Source organism: Brachypodium distachyon, chromosome 4 (genome assembly GCF_000005505.3).
Source record: "Brachypodium distachyon strain Bd21 chromosome 4, Brachypodium_distachyon_v3.0, whole genome shotgun sequence".
NCBI lineage: Eukaryota > Viridiplantae > Streptophyta > Magnoliopsida > Poales > Poaceae > Brachypodium > Brachypodium distachyon.
The window spans coordinates 27,643,983-27,661,122 of record NC_016134.3 but is presented as its reverse complement, the minus strand read 5'-3'; the positions used below and the strand labels follow the sequence as shown (position 1 = coordinate 27,661,122).

General features: G+C 49.3%; 1 protein-coding gene across 1 annotated transcript; it reads left to right on the top strand.

Moving 5' to 3' along the window:
- Window positions 1–10,127: 10,127 nt before the first annotated feature.
- Window positions 10,128–13,771, top strand: LOC100846440 (ankyrin repeat-containing protein At5g02620). The gene is made up of 4 exons (XM_003576155.4): window positions 10,128–10,936; window positions 11,054–11,593; window positions 12,376–12,902; window positions 13,042–13,771. The coding sequence occupies exons 1-4, from the start codon at window positions 10,795–10,797 to the stop codon at window positions 13,741–13,743; spliced, it is 1,911 nt and encodes a 636-aa protein (XP_003576203.1). The 5' UTR covers window positions 10,128–10,794; the 3' UTR covers window positions 13,744–13,771.
- The last annotated feature ends 3,369 nt before the right edge of the window (window positions 13,772–17,140 follow it).

Sequence of the window (17,140 nt, the reverse complement as noted above, 5' to 3'; positions counted from 1 at the left end):
CTCGAGAAAACGCAAAAGCTCGATGAATTGATAGAAAGAAGTTTATGTACAAGACCACAAAGGGCCACACCCGAAATACAACGCGACACGCCTAACTAGCCGGCAGCAATGCCCCGAGGCTTGCTGCGCCCGCAGTCACCCAACATCTAGCATCAGCTTTGATCAGGTCAAGGAGGGAGGCGACGTTGGGGGTTGCGTTGTCGAAGACGGTAGCGTTGCGATGCTTCCAGATAGACCACGCCGTAAGCATGATCAGGGACGCCGTGCCCTTCCGCGCGGTGGGAGGGGAGGAGCGGATGGATTCCATCCACCAAGTCGCAAAAGAAACGCCGGCGGTCGGCGGGACGCAGGTGGAGCAGATCCAAGAGAGAGCTTCATGCCACAGGACGCGGGAGAACGGGCAGCCCACAAGAAAGTGGTTCATGGTCTCCAAGGTCTGGTCAAACAACAAGCATCGTGGCGTGTGGGACAGCCCATGACGTGCCCGTCTCTCGGCAGTCCAGCAACAGTCCTGGCAGGCCAACCAAATGAAGAATTTCACCTGTGGAGGGGCCCAAGTTTTCCAGTTCTGCTTCCAGGTGTCGGAGGTGATCCCACCCTGAAAGAGGGCCCGGTAGCAAGACTTGGACGAGCACTGGCCATCCGTCGTCCACCACCAGGAGAGGACATCAATCGAGTCCGAGAGGCGAACGGTGCGGGTCCATCTCCAAACCTGGATGTATTGCCAGAGAGCCAATGGCCCCCTGGATATCATGGATCCAACGTCTATCCGTGAGGGCCACACAGACCGTGCGGGTCTTCCGAATGCGCCTTGGAACAAGAAGGTAGAGATCCGGGGCCAACTCGGATAAAGCCCGGCCATCGACCCACCGGTCTTCCCAAAACAGGGCGGTGGCACCATTGCCGACTACCATCTTGGTAGAGGCGAAGAAGATGGCACGCTACGTGTGAGAGAACTGGAGATCCAGACCCCGCCAAGGTCGAAGGGGATCAGTCTTCAAACGCCAAAGCCAGCGAGCACGCAGACTGGCGGCCAGTCTGGCGAGGTCTGGAATACCCAGCCCACCGAGGCACAACAGACGGCAGCACTTCAGCCAGTTGACATGGCAGTTCCTGACCCTGGCTTCAACCCATCTTGACCACAGGAAATGCCGCATGATCTTCTCAACCTTCTTCTGTACCTTGCGAAACAAACCTAACACCGTCAGCTGGTGTAGGGGCATGGTAGACAAGACTGACTTGATCAAAGTCAGACGTTCTGCCTTAGACATCATTCCCGCCTTCCAAGATGGGAGATGGTCAGCGATTTTATCAACCAAGCAGTAGAATGCCAAGGGAATCCCGAGGTAACGAACCGGGAAGGGGGCAAGCTGGCAACCCATCGTAGTTGCCGCCTCCATGGCCTCTTCATCAAAACAACCAATCGGAGACAGCGAGCATTTAGAAAAATTGATATGCAGGCCCGAAGCTTGCTTGAACAGGGCAAGGATGCAACGGACCGCCATCAGCTCCGAGCGATCCGGGTGGCAGAATAAGATCACATCATCGCCATAGAGGGAGACGCCAGTGGACAACTTGCGAGGCGCGAGCGGTCGGAGAATCCCCATCTCAAAGGCCTTAGAGAGGAGTCGGTTGAGCATGTCAATCACCAACACGAAAAGCATGGGCGACAACGGGTCTCCTTGTCGCAAACCCCTTCGATGCCAGATCGGTGGTCCTGGCTCCCCATTCAACAGGATGCGGGTGCTCGCCGTGGACAGGAGAATGGCGATCCACTCACGAAATCTAGCCCCAAACCCCGCATGTCGCAGCACCGCAACAAGGAGGGCCCAAGAGATGGAGTCAAAAGCCTGGGCAATGTCCAACTTGAGCATGACCTGAGGCTCCCGAAGCCGATCGAGATATCGGGCAGTCTGTTGAACCAACATGAAGTTGTCATGGATGCACCGCTTTTTGATGAAGGCACATTGTTTGTCCCCCACCAAAGTACCCAACCTCGGAGCCAACCTAGAGGCCAGGACCTTAGCAACCAGCTTGGCAAAGAAATGTATCAAGCTAATAGGCCAATAATCCTTCAAGGTTGCGCGTCCGGTTTCTTCGGAATTAGCACCAGCAATGCCTGGTTCAATCCTTGGAAACCGCGCGTGTAACATCCCAATTTTTAAAATCCTCCATATGCATTGCATTTCATAAGCATCATGTCACCTTTGCATTTAGTCACGTTTAAAACCCTAAAGTTTAACTCAGAAAAACCCATTAACAAAGTTGTTTTTATTTGCATCTCGCTTTTTACCCATCTTTTGTTAATTGCATTTTAACCCACGAGGGTTTTGGCATGAAAAGGGGTTTAATGCAATAAAGATGCTGCCCCATATATTGGTAGTTGAATTGGATTTGAAACTCTAAATATTTTAATAGCTAAAAAGCTCTAAATGCGAGTTTATAGGCAAAAGTATTTTTAAATATTTTATTTTGAGGGAATTCTTGTCTCAAAAGTTGAATCATATGAAGATATGATTTTACAATTTTTGTTGCATTTTATTTGACTCGATTTGAAGCTTTAAATCAAAAGTTAGAATCAAAAACAGAAAATAAGAAAAAGAAAAGAAAAAAAAAGGGGTAACGGACTAACTCCAACCTGGCCGACCCACTTACCCGAGCGCCACGGCCCATCTCCACAAGCCGTGCGCCGCCGCTGCCACCGACAGGTGGGACCCACTGGTCGGGCTCATCTTTAACCTCCAACGACCGCCCCTATTTCTCCGGCACGAACCTGAGCGCGCGTCCACGATCCCCACGCCCGATTTCTCCTCGTCCACTCCACCATACCCGAAGCTATCCGCGTCACTTTAAAGCACCTCACCCCCGCATCCTTTTCCTTCTATCGCTCGACCGTTTCCACGCCGCCAGGCTGCCCCAAAAGCTCGCTGGAGAAGCCACTGCCGCGGCGGTTGTTTTGGCCGCCGCTGCCGACCCGGTGAGACAAAATCGCGACTACCTACCTCTCCTTTTCTCCCCTCATCTTTGCTGACTTTGTGACGCGCTCCGTTTAATTTTTGGAGCCCCGTAGCTCGCCGTCGACTCCAACCCGAAGTAACCGCCACCGCCGTCGACTTCTCGAGGACGAAGCGCACACCTCCGCCCGAACCGAGGATCGCCAGCGCCGCCATCTTCTTCACCTCTTCGCTCCGCCCCTCCCCAACTTCTTCCCGAGCTCGAATGATCACCGGAATGCCCGCGCCGCCACCGCCCGAGCCGCCGCCGCTGCCCGAGCTCACCGGAGGAGCCAACCCTAGCCGGAGTTGAGGTAGGTGCATTCCCGTCCATTGGATCTTCATCTAAGGGCCCAAATTAAATCACTTAAGTGAAAGGGTAAGGGCTCATCTCATCCGTCCATCCCTCTTTAAATCCAATGGCTCGCTTTTATTCTTGAACCGAACCGGTACCGGCCAATCACGTACTGCCACGTGTCCCTTATTTTATTAAAACGATTCCCGGACCGATTTAAAAAGGAACTTTTGCAGAAAAGCCCTCGGATATTCAAACCATCATAACTTTTAAACCGTTTGGCCAAAAGTTATGATCCACACCTTTCTGGAATCCTCACAACATGTAGAATCTTTTGGCATAGTTTAATTTTGAATTTGACCAACTTTAACGTAACCAAATTACAGATTGCTTAGTTATGGTTTAAAATTCATATGAATTGTTTCAAAATGATTTTGAACATGTTAGCATGTTGAAAAATGTTTTGACTATACTCTCTGTCCATTAGGACCAGAAGGGAAATTATTTTTGTAAATAATATTGCTACACAAATTTAATCTTGCTCCATGCTTTACAAAAATCAAATAAACTTTTAATTAAAGCTCATCTTTGTTTCATACAAAGTAATTGCCTCTTTATTAGTTTATAATCTGTCCAAACCTAAACCTTTTGTGAAGCTCTTTGAAATAGAAACTAAACATGTTAAGTTTAGAACCAACCTAAGTGTGCATCATCATGACTGTTGCATTATGGCATGTTTTTGTATTGAATAGCATGTTTATGTGTGTGTATTCTTTATTTTAGATTGGGTGGATTGTGAACCTTGTTGTTGCGAAGAGTGCGAAAACTACCACAACCTTGGACAAGGCAAGTTCACTTTGATCATATCCCAAATATTTTTAGCACTAGTTGCTTTATTAGTTGCATTAGGAATATTATTTGTACCTTTATGCTAGCTATAAATCCCAAGTAGTATAGTTTTACCCTCGCCATTACCTTACTACCAATTTGCCATCGATTGTAGTTGAATGCTAGGCTATGGTAGTATCATGGGGGAAATTACTACATTATGATATTGTTATGTCTATGGAGAAATGAGATGTTTTATTAGAGTAAGGCAAAACAATTAATTTAATGAACCATCCTGGGTGGGCGGCTTTGAGGATTTTGATGTTATGCGGTATCAGGTCCATTTCTATGAGTCGTCTCTCCATGTCTATGGGAGCGCCTACGTCGCAAATGTGGAATGCCACCTGGGGTAACCGAGACTGGACTAGTTTTCTCTTTAGTAGCTTCCAGTACAACCACATGCTAAATGGGCTCTGGCGAGACTAGAGTATGTTGTTTGAACCTAGACCCGAGGAATTGTACTGAGATAGCCTGTGTAGGGGGAGCATGATTCTCTCGTGGTTTAGGGAATTACCTCTGAAATCTCGTAGCCGACGCCGTTGCTACTCTACCCTGAGGACAGCAAGGGATTAACCCGTCGGTTTTTTGTGGGGAATGTGTACAAACTCTTGAGAGCGTCAAAACTAAGTACTTAGCTGTCTCCCCGGTTATGGACAATTATGAGCAACTGGATAGTGGAGCTGTAAGAAAAGTCTCACTCATTGTAATTTCTTAATAAAATAAATGGTTTGAACTTGGGTTTAGAAGCATTAATGTGTCTACTCAATGTCCTTAGTTTAATAAGAGCATGGGTGTGTCTACCCCATGTCCAATAGTGACAAAATTATTTGATTAAAATGATAGGATATGCAAATAGCCTGAACCCCACCTTGCCAGATTATGCATATACTTGGTAGGTTCTGATATAACTCCTAGTGATCTTGCCAATACATTCAATGTATTGATCCTAGTGGCTGCATCGTTTAATGATGCAGGAAACTCCGACGAAGAGTAAGGGTATGCTCTGGTCTTTGGGTTACGGGCCTACATTCCAACACGCTCTCACCGTGGTGTTGATGTAGCCCTTGTATCTTTCGCTTTCCGCTGTTGAACCATTTGTTTTAATTCCAGCTAACCCATGGGGTTATGCGAGTTACATCAATGCTGTGTGTGCTAGTGAGTCAATCCAGGGACTAGTAATAAAAGCACAGAGATCGAACCCGTGTACGGGGGTGGTCGCTTCAGCAATGAGTGGAGCTTGTCGAAGGCAGCCATCACATCAGACTTCACCAAAGCCCAGCAAGCCTGGAAAAACTCAGCGGTAAAGCCGTCAGGCCCCGGCGCCTTGCCAGACGGCATGTGTCTAACCACCTCCCGCACCTCCTCCTCCAAGAAGGGAGCGTCCAGGTCCGACAGGTCGCCCTGGCAGGAACCCAAGAAGTCCAGGTCAAGGGAGAATTGACGATCCTCCGACTCCCCTAAAAGGGAGGAGAAATGGTCAAAAGCCGCCTTAGCCATGTCTGCATGATCTGACAGGACCGTGCCATCAACTGACAGGCCATGGATCAGGTTTCGCTGCCTCCGAAAGGAAGCGTGCTGGTGGAAGAAAGTGGTGTTAGCATCACCCTCCTTCAGCCAGGAGATCTTGGCCCGCTGGCGGGCAATGGTGCGCTCAAGCGAGGCGAGACCCAAGTAAGCCTGTTTCAGCTTAGAGCGCAGCGCACGCTCCAGGGCCGAGAGAAGTCTTGTTTCCATGGCAACATCCAGCCGGAAAATGATTTCCCGCGCGACCAAAAGTTGGCGCTTAACACAGCCAACCTGCTTGTCACTCCAGCCCATTAAGCGTCTCGCGGACAGCTTTAGGCGAGCAACGAGCCGTCGAAACGAATCCGTTTCCTCAACGTGGGAAGCCCAGGCGTCAGCCACCACCTCAGAAAAACCCTCGAGCCTAACCCAAAATTTCTCAAATTGGAAGCGCCTACGGCCGCATGGACGTGGCGTGCAATCCAAGAGAAGTGGGCAGTGGTCGAAGACCACTGTCAAGAGGCAACGCAGAGAACAACTAGGATGGGGTTCCTCCCAATCAACCGTGCAGAAGACCCGGTCCAGCCGCACAAGGGTGGGAGCCTCCTGCTCATTAGACCACGTATAGCGACGGCCGTTCAAGTAGATCTCCTTCAGCTCACAGTCATTTAGGAATCGTCGGAAACATCCCATCATACGACGATGAAGATTGCCATTGTTCTTGTCCTCAGCGCAGTAGATCAGATTGAAATCGCCGCAAACCACCCAAGGCCCGGGGTGGAGGTCACGTACGTCCCGAAGCTCATCAAGAAAAGCGATCTTGTCCGCGTCCGCCTGAGGGCCATACACACAGGTTAGCCACCAAGGTGGGCCCTGCGACGGGGTAACGTGTGTGTGCGGTAAGGCAATGCTCCGCAAGGTGGGGGGCGCACAATTGAACGATGCGACTATTCCAGGCAATCAAAACTCCACCCCTAGTGCCAATCGCCGGCAAGCAGAAATAATCATCAAAATCCACGCCCAAGGCATCCATAACCAGATTAGGGGTTACAACAGAGAGTTTGGTTTCTTGCAAACATCGCCCGTAGAGGAAACAATGGTCCTAACACCCGAACGACGCGCCCGACGATTCAGGCCGCGGATGTTCCACACCAAAAGCTTTGGATCCAACGACATAACAACAAATTGGGAACACCTGAAAAAACAACAGGGGTCAAGCCTCCACGAGGCGACCGCCCAGCAGATCAGATCGCAGCGGCGGCGGACCCCGGAGTGACGCGACGGTCCAACTGAAGAGATCCGCGATGGCAGCCACCATGTCCTCCTCCAGGCGAACCTCAAACAGCCTGCGATAAGCGCCGATGGCCTCCTTGGAGGGGACCTCATCCTCTTTGACAATACCGAGCTTCCGCAGCAGCACCCGCTGGGCACGTTGCTCGGAGTTCAGCCCCACAGCAGCACCTGCCAACCGGGAGCTTCGTCGAGGCTGGAAGTCCGGAGCCAGTTGACGGCGGTGTGCAAGGGGGTTCGCCAGAAGAGCATCCGAGCGAGACTTGGCCGCAGCAAGGAATTCACCCAAATTGCCAGGACGCGGCGCAACGACCAAAGCGCGCGAAGAGGAGGTGCGAGATCGTCCGTAGTGGATTGGAGGAGACACGAACCGGGAGGTCGTATCCGTCCGAGGTTCTCCAACAGAAGCAGCAGGCGAGGAGCGGGAACGGCACTGCGTGGGTGACAACGAGCGTGCCCGAGAAGCGCTCAGCACAGGCGTCCCGAGAAGCTCCTTCGATGGGGCACAGCTCGGCCCAGGAGCCAAAGAGGCCGCAACGTTTGTCACGTCATCCTGGTCCTCAGTGCTGCAGCCCGTCGCGCCCAAGTGAAGCAAGGGAGGTGGGGGCGTGGGACGAGTGCTGCAGCCTGTGGCGCCCAAGTCCAGCAAGGGAGGAGGAGGTGGGGGCGTGGGCCGAGAGCAAAGCCCAGGAGGAGAGGTTGCAGTGGGGCGGGCCACCTCGTCAGATGGGCTGGTCCCAGAGCCAGATGGGCCAAACACCAGGTCGATCTGTCCAGAGTGCAGAAGCAGCGACTCCGTCGGGGGAGAGTGGAGATCGATCTCCCCAGAGGAATCTTCGGTGCGTTCCTTTTCCAACGGGCGGTTGCAGGAGGTGGGGTCCGAGGTGTCGACATCCTTGTCCTGAGAAGGCTCAGGCTCGGAGACCACTTTAGGACCGGCCAACGGCTGGATCAGGACCATGGTGTGCTCATCAGCAACAACCCTGCGGGGCCGGAATTTCCTTCCACCCCTTTTTTTCATTTTGCCTTTTCCCTTTCCAGCTGGCACCACCACACTGGTGTAGGACGGCAGGTGGGATCGATTCCGTGTTGCCACGGCAGAACCAACACGCGCACCCTCACCGGAGCCCTTGACGGCGGAGCCCGACGAGACCGAATCCGGTAACCCAGGTTGGTAGTCGTAGCGCCGCGTGGTAGGCCAGCCCGGAGTTGGGCCAGACACGTCGACCGAACCAGCGGCGCCACCGATGATCGCAGGCCTCCGACGGATGTCCACCGTTCGAGTCACATGGACCAGCAGGGGAAAAACCTATTGTGGAAGTCCACCGTTCGTGATGGCCACTAAGATGTGTGACAGTGGCATTTATCTCAACAACCTATTGTGGAGTCTACCACCTTCTTGTCTGGATTCGGTGGCATTTATCTCTCTGTTTAGTTTTCAAACTCTATTAGCTTTTCGACAGAACTCTGGCAAAATTATTTCCTGTTTACTGGACTAAAGGCCAGGGTAAAACCGGTCAGAACTTCTTATATGTTTCCTATAAAAACTATGCTCTAAGAGAGCATTTTTTTTCCGCGAACCGTCGCCTAGGCGTGCGTCATTTTTCATTAGAAGAAGGGCCAAGAGGGCCAAGTCATACAAAAACCTGGAGAGCCAGTGCAAAATGCGAAAGCAAAAGAAAGGACAAAAAAACGTAAACAAACTGTACGGACAAAGACAAGGTCTGTAGGTCTGGGGGGGCGGGAATGCCACGGAAGGCTGTGAAGAGCCTTCGCACCAGCGATCATCCAAAGCCTGCCTTCGAAGAGGATTGAGTTGGCCAGCGGTAGTACCTCCTGCGGGGCGTCCTCGAGAACACAATGATTTATGTTGCCGCTTATGGAGATTATTCAAAAAAATCTATGACTTACTGATGATAGATGTGTCCGACATGCACTTTTCCTGTATGCTGAAGTTGTATGAATATCGAGGAGAGGCTACTGGATCGACGGAAAACATAGCTCTCTTCTTCCTTCTCCTATTCCATAACTCCTTTTTCTTTTTTGGTAATTTCTACTTCCTATAGAGACAACTAGCGCTAGCTCCTCTGTTTTTTTTATGCATGACAAATCGGAGCACTACTAGGGCTTGACGCGATTGAGTAAGTTAAACATATTTGCTTCCTCGGTCCCTGTGATTGTGCTTCTGCATGCCGCCAAATGATGAGCTGAGGATGATTCATCGGGCAGTTGCAATCTAGTCCCGAAGGATGTATGTTGGCGGTTGTTCGCAACACACTTTTGAGATGCTTAGGTCAATCTGCAGCACTTCTTCATTCTTCCCAATGCCTCCGATTCATAGGCTTATCCTTGACATCATTATAGTGGTGATAATTTAAACTGATCTGTAGCACTGTTTCGTGGATATGCCCCCCACCTATTTAAAATAGGTAAATGTTCAAAACAAATAGTTGTGGCTTCAAAATATGAAGTGTGGTGGATTAAGATGTGACCGGACTTATTCGATCGACTCAAGTGACGATGGGGTAGTGTGTAGATATATATATCCATGCATAGGGGCAATTGAGATCATTGATGAAGTACATGTGAAGGCTAGCATAGTGGTGCATTCATTTGCATTAGTTCCATTTTATACCCCCTCCATTGCATATTAGTTTCATGTCGGTCCTTAGATGCTGGGTTGGATGAACTAGGAACGAGACATGAAACGATGAGAGATGACTTTTGTGCTAGCCCTATGTGCTAGTTTTATTTTCTGTGTTGTTTACTTCTGTTGCGTTTAAACGCTAGACTTGTGTGCGTTCTTGTTAGCCCTAAGTTCTTGTTATCCCTCATGCGGCAAGTGTGTGGACAACTATGGGTGAACATGGTGTATTCTGTTCTGACCGTGAGATCGTTTTAAAAATATATTTGACTTTTTACTATATGTATCTAGACGTTTTTAAATATAGATATATTCATATTTTGACTCGTTGAGTCACTTGATATGGGACAGAGGGAGTAATAATTTTTTTTTTAGGGGAGGGAGTAATAACTTCTGATCAGAGCACATTTGTTCTTTTTTTTGGACGATATTGTTTATCTTTAATTGGCTGGAAGCCCAATAGCCCAGCAGCCCAACATTGCCGTCCTGGGCCTCGTGGTCTCGTGGAGCGTCTTCCTCAGTTCCTCGCGTTCCTCGTCCCTTCCGCTCTTCCTTTCCTTCCACAGGCGCCGCCGGCCGACGATGGGCGCATCACGCCGCTCACGGACTCCCGCCGCCGCCGCCTCCCGTGCTACCCCAAGAATGCAGCACGCCCGATGTCGCCGCGCGCATCTCGCCGCTCGTGGCCTCCCACCTCTGCGGCCGCCGCCGGCCAGGAATCTCACCCTCACGGCCTCACCGGTCGCCGCCGCTCCGCGCATCTCGGCGTACCCGCCTTCGGCCGCTGATTTCTCCCCTGGGCTAGCTCGCGACCCGAACCGAGCTGGGCTCGAGCCCAAGACGAGCCAGCCCAGGTGGCTCGCCGGCAGCCTCGGACCGGATCGGCGCGTCGACGGCGAGCGCGGGCCGAGCCCGGCTCGGCTCCTTCCCTCACAGCCCGCATCGATCAGTCAACTCTACTTCCTCCCGTGCTTGTAGGCACAACCTTGGACTCTGTTGATTTGGACATGAGACGCTGCGACAACAAGTGTCAGTATCAGCTTTTACATGTGCAAATTCTTCTTGACCGATTCACCGACGTGGGGCACAAATGTATTCAATCAAATCGAGATGGGTTTCCATGTCCTTTATAAACCTAACCAGTTTTTCCCACCTCGACATAAAAGAAAGAAGGGAACCTCATGGAGCATGGTACTAGAATTGTTAGCTGCAAGGATGAATGCCTGTTCATGTGCTCTAATCTTTACAATGCAGCCTTCGAAGGCCACACACATAAGGTCACCGGCCTCCTCGAAGGAAACATCAGCCACTCACTGCAAGCTGGTACTATCTTAATTTCCAAGCTGTTTTGATTTTTGTAGTTAGCGATGTTAATGAAACGATTTGGATAGAGAATATAAATAATTGTTCACGAGCAAATTTTGAATGTACATTTTTCAGGTCATCACCATGGGCAGCATGGATCCAGATCAAGCTGTAGTGCCAAGGAGGTGACTGGAGAGCTGAACACCCTTCTACACATTGCCGCAGGGCAGGGCCACTGCGCCCTCATCGTGGAGCTCTGCCGCCGGGACAGCTCCCTCCTCTGCTCCGTGAACAAGTCGTTGGAGACGCCGCTGCATGGCGCGGCCAGGGCCGGCCATGCCGATGCCATGGATGCCATTGTCCGGTCGGCCAGTGGAGATGATAGCGTGGAAGAAGGAAGGCTCCGCGGGGTTCTCTGCTGGAGGAACGATGCCGGGGACACGGCTCTGCACCTGGCCGCGAGGCATGGCCATGGCGCAGCGGTGGAGAGGCTCGTGAGGCTTGCGCCAGAGATGGTGGCAGAGCTGGATGGCGCCGGCGTGTCGCCTCTCTACCTCGCGGTCATGAGCAGGTCGGTTGACGCTGTCCGGGAAATCATTGCCTCGGAGGGCGATGCTTCGGTTTCTGGGCCGGATTCACAAAATGCTCTGCACGCCGCTGTTCTCCAAAGTTCAGGTTAGTTTAACCAAATTATATCTACCAGACCTGCAAATTAAACATTTGCTGCCAACATTTTTAACTACATTGCATAGAGTTTAGGGGCTCGCTGTCAACGATGGTTTTCCTTTTTTTTTTGTGACCCACAAAAGTTGACTTGAACAAGGCAGTGGTGTGATTCGTCGAGCAAAGAAAACCAGCATTCAAACTGGATTAATGGAAGTGATGTAGAATGTGGACACGTTGATGGATGAGAAGTTGACCATTTTTGGCATGAAGCGTGTAGACTTTTTGGGTGTATGTACACACCAACACCAGCCATAGAAAGGTCAAATTAACATTATTAAAAACTTATCGAGATAAGCACCTCTCAGTCACAGGTCAGCTTCTGCTATTAAATTTGTAGCGATGCAAATCCTGCAAATGGAACCGCGACGTTCGTATACAGGACTAAGCTAACCATCAGCGCATGGAGACGTGCCAGACAAAATTAATTCAGGCCGTGTTATGGGATGAATAGGATATTGCTGTGGATATATTAACAGCAAACCATTGCTGCTATCATGTCACTATAAGTATGTGGTTAGATTTATTAAGTGTTGATTGGAATTTGACCAAGTGTGGATATATTAACAGCCAACTATCACTATCTAAAACAGCTTTCATATATATATATATATATATATATATATATATATATATATATATATATATATATATGAAAGGTATTGCTGCTTGAATTTGTTTCCTTTTACACCCAGGAAGCATGCCAAAATAATGAAACATTCCACTATATGCAGAAATGGTTTCTTTGCTTTTGCGATGGAGGCCAGAACTTGCTAGCAACCTGGACATAAACAAGAGCAGCCCACTCCATTTTGCGTCATCTGACGGTGATTGCTCAATCGTCAAAGCGATCTTGAACCATTCAGCACCTAGCACTGCATACCTGCAGGATAGCGATGGCCTCTCAGCTTTGCACGCTGCAGCACGGATGGGCCATGTAGCTGCTGTCCGTCTGTTGCTGCAGTTCTACCCTGCTTGTGCAGATATTCGTGATAACCAGGGCAAAAGCTTTCTGCACGCGGCGGCTATGAATGGCCACTCTTCCGTCGTGTCATATGCTATAAAGAACAGGATGCTGGAACATCTCTTGAACACACAAGACAAGGAAGGGAATACGCCGCTCCATTTGTCTGTGGTTGCAGGAGAGCACAAGGTTATCTCCAAGTTGTTATCGAGTGGAAAAGTGCAAGGCCACATTATGAACAATTCTGGCCGTACCCCGCTTGACCTTGTACAGAGTTCAACAGGTTTCTCCTCAATGGTAATTGACCTTTCCATCTTTGATTTTTTATGCAACAGATTTCTCAGTTGGAGAATATTTTCTTGCCGCGTGCTTGGCATATTAGTAGTATTGTTACGTAAAGCCAAGTACATATAGACTTGTCTCTACCAATATGCAGGTAAGGCTAGTGGTGAAATTATATGTCTCTGGAGCACAATTCAAGCCACAGAGGCAAGACCATATTCAAAAGTGGAACGGTCAAGACATCATGAAATGGCGAGAGAAAATATCGAACAACCTCGCGGTTGTTTCCACACTCGTGGCGACCGTCGCCTTCTCGGCAGCGTTTAACGTGCCTGGATCATATGGATCTGATGGAAAGGCAAATCTGAGTGGAGATTGGTTGTATGATGCCTTCCTCGTGCTGGACACCATTGCCGTGACCACTTCTGTGGTTGCAACGATACTGTTGATAAACGGGAGAGCTTCGCGCTCTCATCGCTCATGGATCGGGTTCATGGTTTCGTTGCACTTTCTTTGGCTCTCACTGAATAGCATGATGCTAGGCTTCTTTGCGGCTATAGTCGCGGTGATGAGCCACAAGAATCCCATGAATATTGCATTGTCTCAGCTTATATACTATGGGTTGTACATCTTGATAACGTTGCTTGGAATCCTTGCAACACCTGGATCTCTTATAGGCATTTTGCGATTTCTGGTAGGCAGTTGCTTCCAAAGGCGGCGGCGTGTCAAGAGGCGCATAGGTCGACAATTTCCCTTTGTCATGTTTTATGCTATCAATGTGGTTGTGTTTATTGTCATAAATATTGCATCACTCTCTGCAATAAATGTCATTGGTAGGTTATCTACAAAGAAATAAAAACGATATCTTATCCGTTATTGACTCAGTATGGGTCCTCCGTGTGGGTCTGGTGAGTATATATGAACAGAAGACAATGGTTTGATGGTTCCAGGATTGCGTGAAAGCATATTCGGTTGTGATGCTTTTGCAAGCCTTCTGTGCTTATGATAAGCTTCTGTAATGATGGCCATTGTCTAAGTATCACTACCCAGCAAGACTTTTGGGTTTATCCTTTTCTATCACTTGGTCTGCTGGAATTACTCTTTACTGATCGTTTGGTAGAACGCTCACCTTGATCTCGGTGGCGATTACGTGTTGATTTATAGCTAGGAGGCACTAAGAATAGGAAGGCACTAAGAATAGGAAGGGTCACGAGACGGTTGGTATGCATGCACTTATATCGCTAACAGCCTGTACAAGAATGTAATTATAATTGATTTGGAACTATTTCTTCTTTATCTTTCAGTGCCATATGTTGTGCACCGTGGTTACTAGCCTGACAGCAACTGTAAGCCTGTTTGATGACTGCCTGTGCGTGCGGATGATTCAAACATAGCGAAAGGGAGAAGAGAGGTCTTGTTGTCGCTGCCTAGCTCACATTCTCTGCCGTTCTAGATTTAGAATCTTCGAACAAGTCCATAAACATTCAGCAATATCCCCAGATGCAGTGACGTAGGGTAACAATCAGTCTACAAATCCATAAAGGGAAGAAATAAAACACATCTACAAAAGAAAACGACTTTACAATTCATCCAGATGATCATTCTCTTCTCCAAAATCATTATCAAGCAGCACAAGCTCTAATGACACTGGTAACCATGAGATGGCCTGAATTCCGTGAGCGTGGCACTGGTTGAACCCGCGGGTTGAGGTTGAGGGTGCGGGTTGAGACCAGACCACACTATTCCAAACCCCAACCCAATCCGTTTTCTACTTTCATCCATTTGAACTCGCACTGACCAAGCCTGCCTGAGAATATGCACAATTATATCCAGTTTAACCTGCACCATTTCCAGGCCTATCTAGATGCCTCTGCCGAAATTTACCCCTTGATGATGGATTAGTCCCGTGTGTCCGGTAGCCCCATTCGGCAACGGTGTGGAAGTTGGGCAAGATGAGGCCACTTTGCAAGGTGGCGGCAGCGGAGTCATCCTAAGCCACACTACACATCTCTAGTTTCCTTCCCGGTGTCTCCTACTCCCAAGGCCTTCTGATCTCTCTCTATTACTCATCTTTCATATATTTCTGGCACGCCGCACCATATATTGGAGAGAAAGTAGAAGTATGAAGTATAATAAATGGAGGGTCCCCTTCAAAATAAATAAATAAATAGAGGGTTTGCATGCTTAGAAATTGCTCTGCATGACCTGGTTTGTTGTGCCCGTGCCCAACATTTATCTCGAATTAATTAATAGTTTTATGAGATATCTCTGCGCGGAAGATTTTCTGAAAACAACCACTGCATGCATGCACGGAAGATGTTCATTTGGTTGAGGGATGGAACAGAGAGTGAACGTTCGCTCTCTAGCCTTCTGGTGCGACGGTTAAAGTTGCCAGCCTCGCAGAACTAAAGTTGCCACCATCACAGACTAAAGTTGCCGGCCTCACGGAACTAAAGTTGCCATCTCACACAACTAAAACGTTCCCTCTCTAGTCTTTCAGCGCGACGAGACAAAGTTTCCATCCGTATAGAACTAAAGTTGCCGCTTTCACAGGCTAAAACTGTCACTCTAAATAACTAAAAGTTGTCATCTACGGATCTAAACTTGCCACCCCAAAAAGACACGTGGCACGATCCTAGCCGTAATCTTTCCGATCGAATGACCAATAGAGTGTTCGTTCCGAGAGATTAAAGAGCGAACGTTCGCTCATTATAAATCCCGTTTGATTAATGGTCTCCAATCAATGCTAACATATAGAATAAGAAAATGCAGTTATTTTCATGGGGAAATAACACAAGAAACATGTATCATGAATTCTTCCATATACAAATTCCTTATCAAAATCTATCTATGTTTTTTCACAAGTCTCTTGCTATTTTGTCCGACAAATCTTATCATGAATTGTGGACCCGAAAGTTGTGGATTAATTGGACCTGTACAGCATCAACCTCCACCATTTTAAAAGAGTCACCGGACCAAGAGAAGTGTTGAGCTGCGAGGGAGGATAAATAGGAGTGTTATGCTTCTTGCTCGCAAAAGGCAAGTTTAGGCATATTTTTTTATGGGCAAATATCCAGTGAAAATTCTTGTTAGGTGCAAACTTGCAAACTTTGGTTCCGAGCCATCAGATCTACTATGTGCGGTCCAGATGAGAGGTGGGAATCAAACACATCACTTAACACAGTTTTGCAATAAACCCCCTGCCTAACTCCCACCTTCAGCACGGAAAAAACGATTCACAGCTAAGAAAATGAAAAGTCGCTTTCAAAAAGAAAAGAAAATGAAAAGCCATTCATCTTCTTCGTTGACGCTGCCGTGACGGAAACAAGGACTCGTTCGACCGCCGGCCGTGATGCACTGATGCCCCATTGAAGAGCACGGGTAGCCCTCCGCCGGCACCGTCCGGGTGCTCTGCACGCCCTCCGCCGGCCATGCTGTAGCGCCCGACAGGCCCTGCTGCTGCATCCGCCGCTGGCGAAGATGCCGCGCCTGCAGCCGTCTATGACTCATCGCCTGCCGTACGCCGTACGTGCTGCCGGTCACTCCGCCGGACGTGTTGTTGAGCCCGCCGCTGGACGTGATGCCTCCTGATCCTATGTCTGCTCTCTGCTAAACACGGACGTTGGGAGTACCACCCAAGTGATTTCTTTGATTGTTCTTTCCTTAGCTTGGAACCCATGATTGCAGTGAGGGGCACGTACGCCATGATTCGGGTACACTAAGACAGCAAGTACATCCAAAATTCTAAAGTTACAGCAAGAAATCGACCATTGCTCGCGTTAATTCAGTTCTAGTAGAACAACACAAACTTTCAGTACAGCAGATTCAGCACATCAAAATACACAAATTCAGTACGGCAAAACACCAAAATTCAGCCCAAATTGCCGTCACCCGGGGCAGCAGCACCACGCGGAAGGGTGAAAGTAGATGTACCGTCTCTGTTGCTCGGGGCAGCGCCACCACCACCACCAGGCAATCAACGTCGAGGTGGTCGCCATCGCGCTCTGTCGTAGGGTGGGGGCAGCACCATCGTGGCCTCTGATTTGCCCTCGACGGGATAGGAGTGGGGCGTCTGAGGAGAGGGATGGGGCGCCGTCAGCCTTTGCAAGGAGAGGGGTGGTCGCCTGCTGCCGTCGCGAGGAGATGGGTGGCTCACCGGCGTCCATATCCAAGGTCACGTCAGGTGAGGAACGGGAAGACGAGAGGACGAATCGTTGTTTCCTCCTCGTATGTGCTGAAGGTGGGAGTTAGGC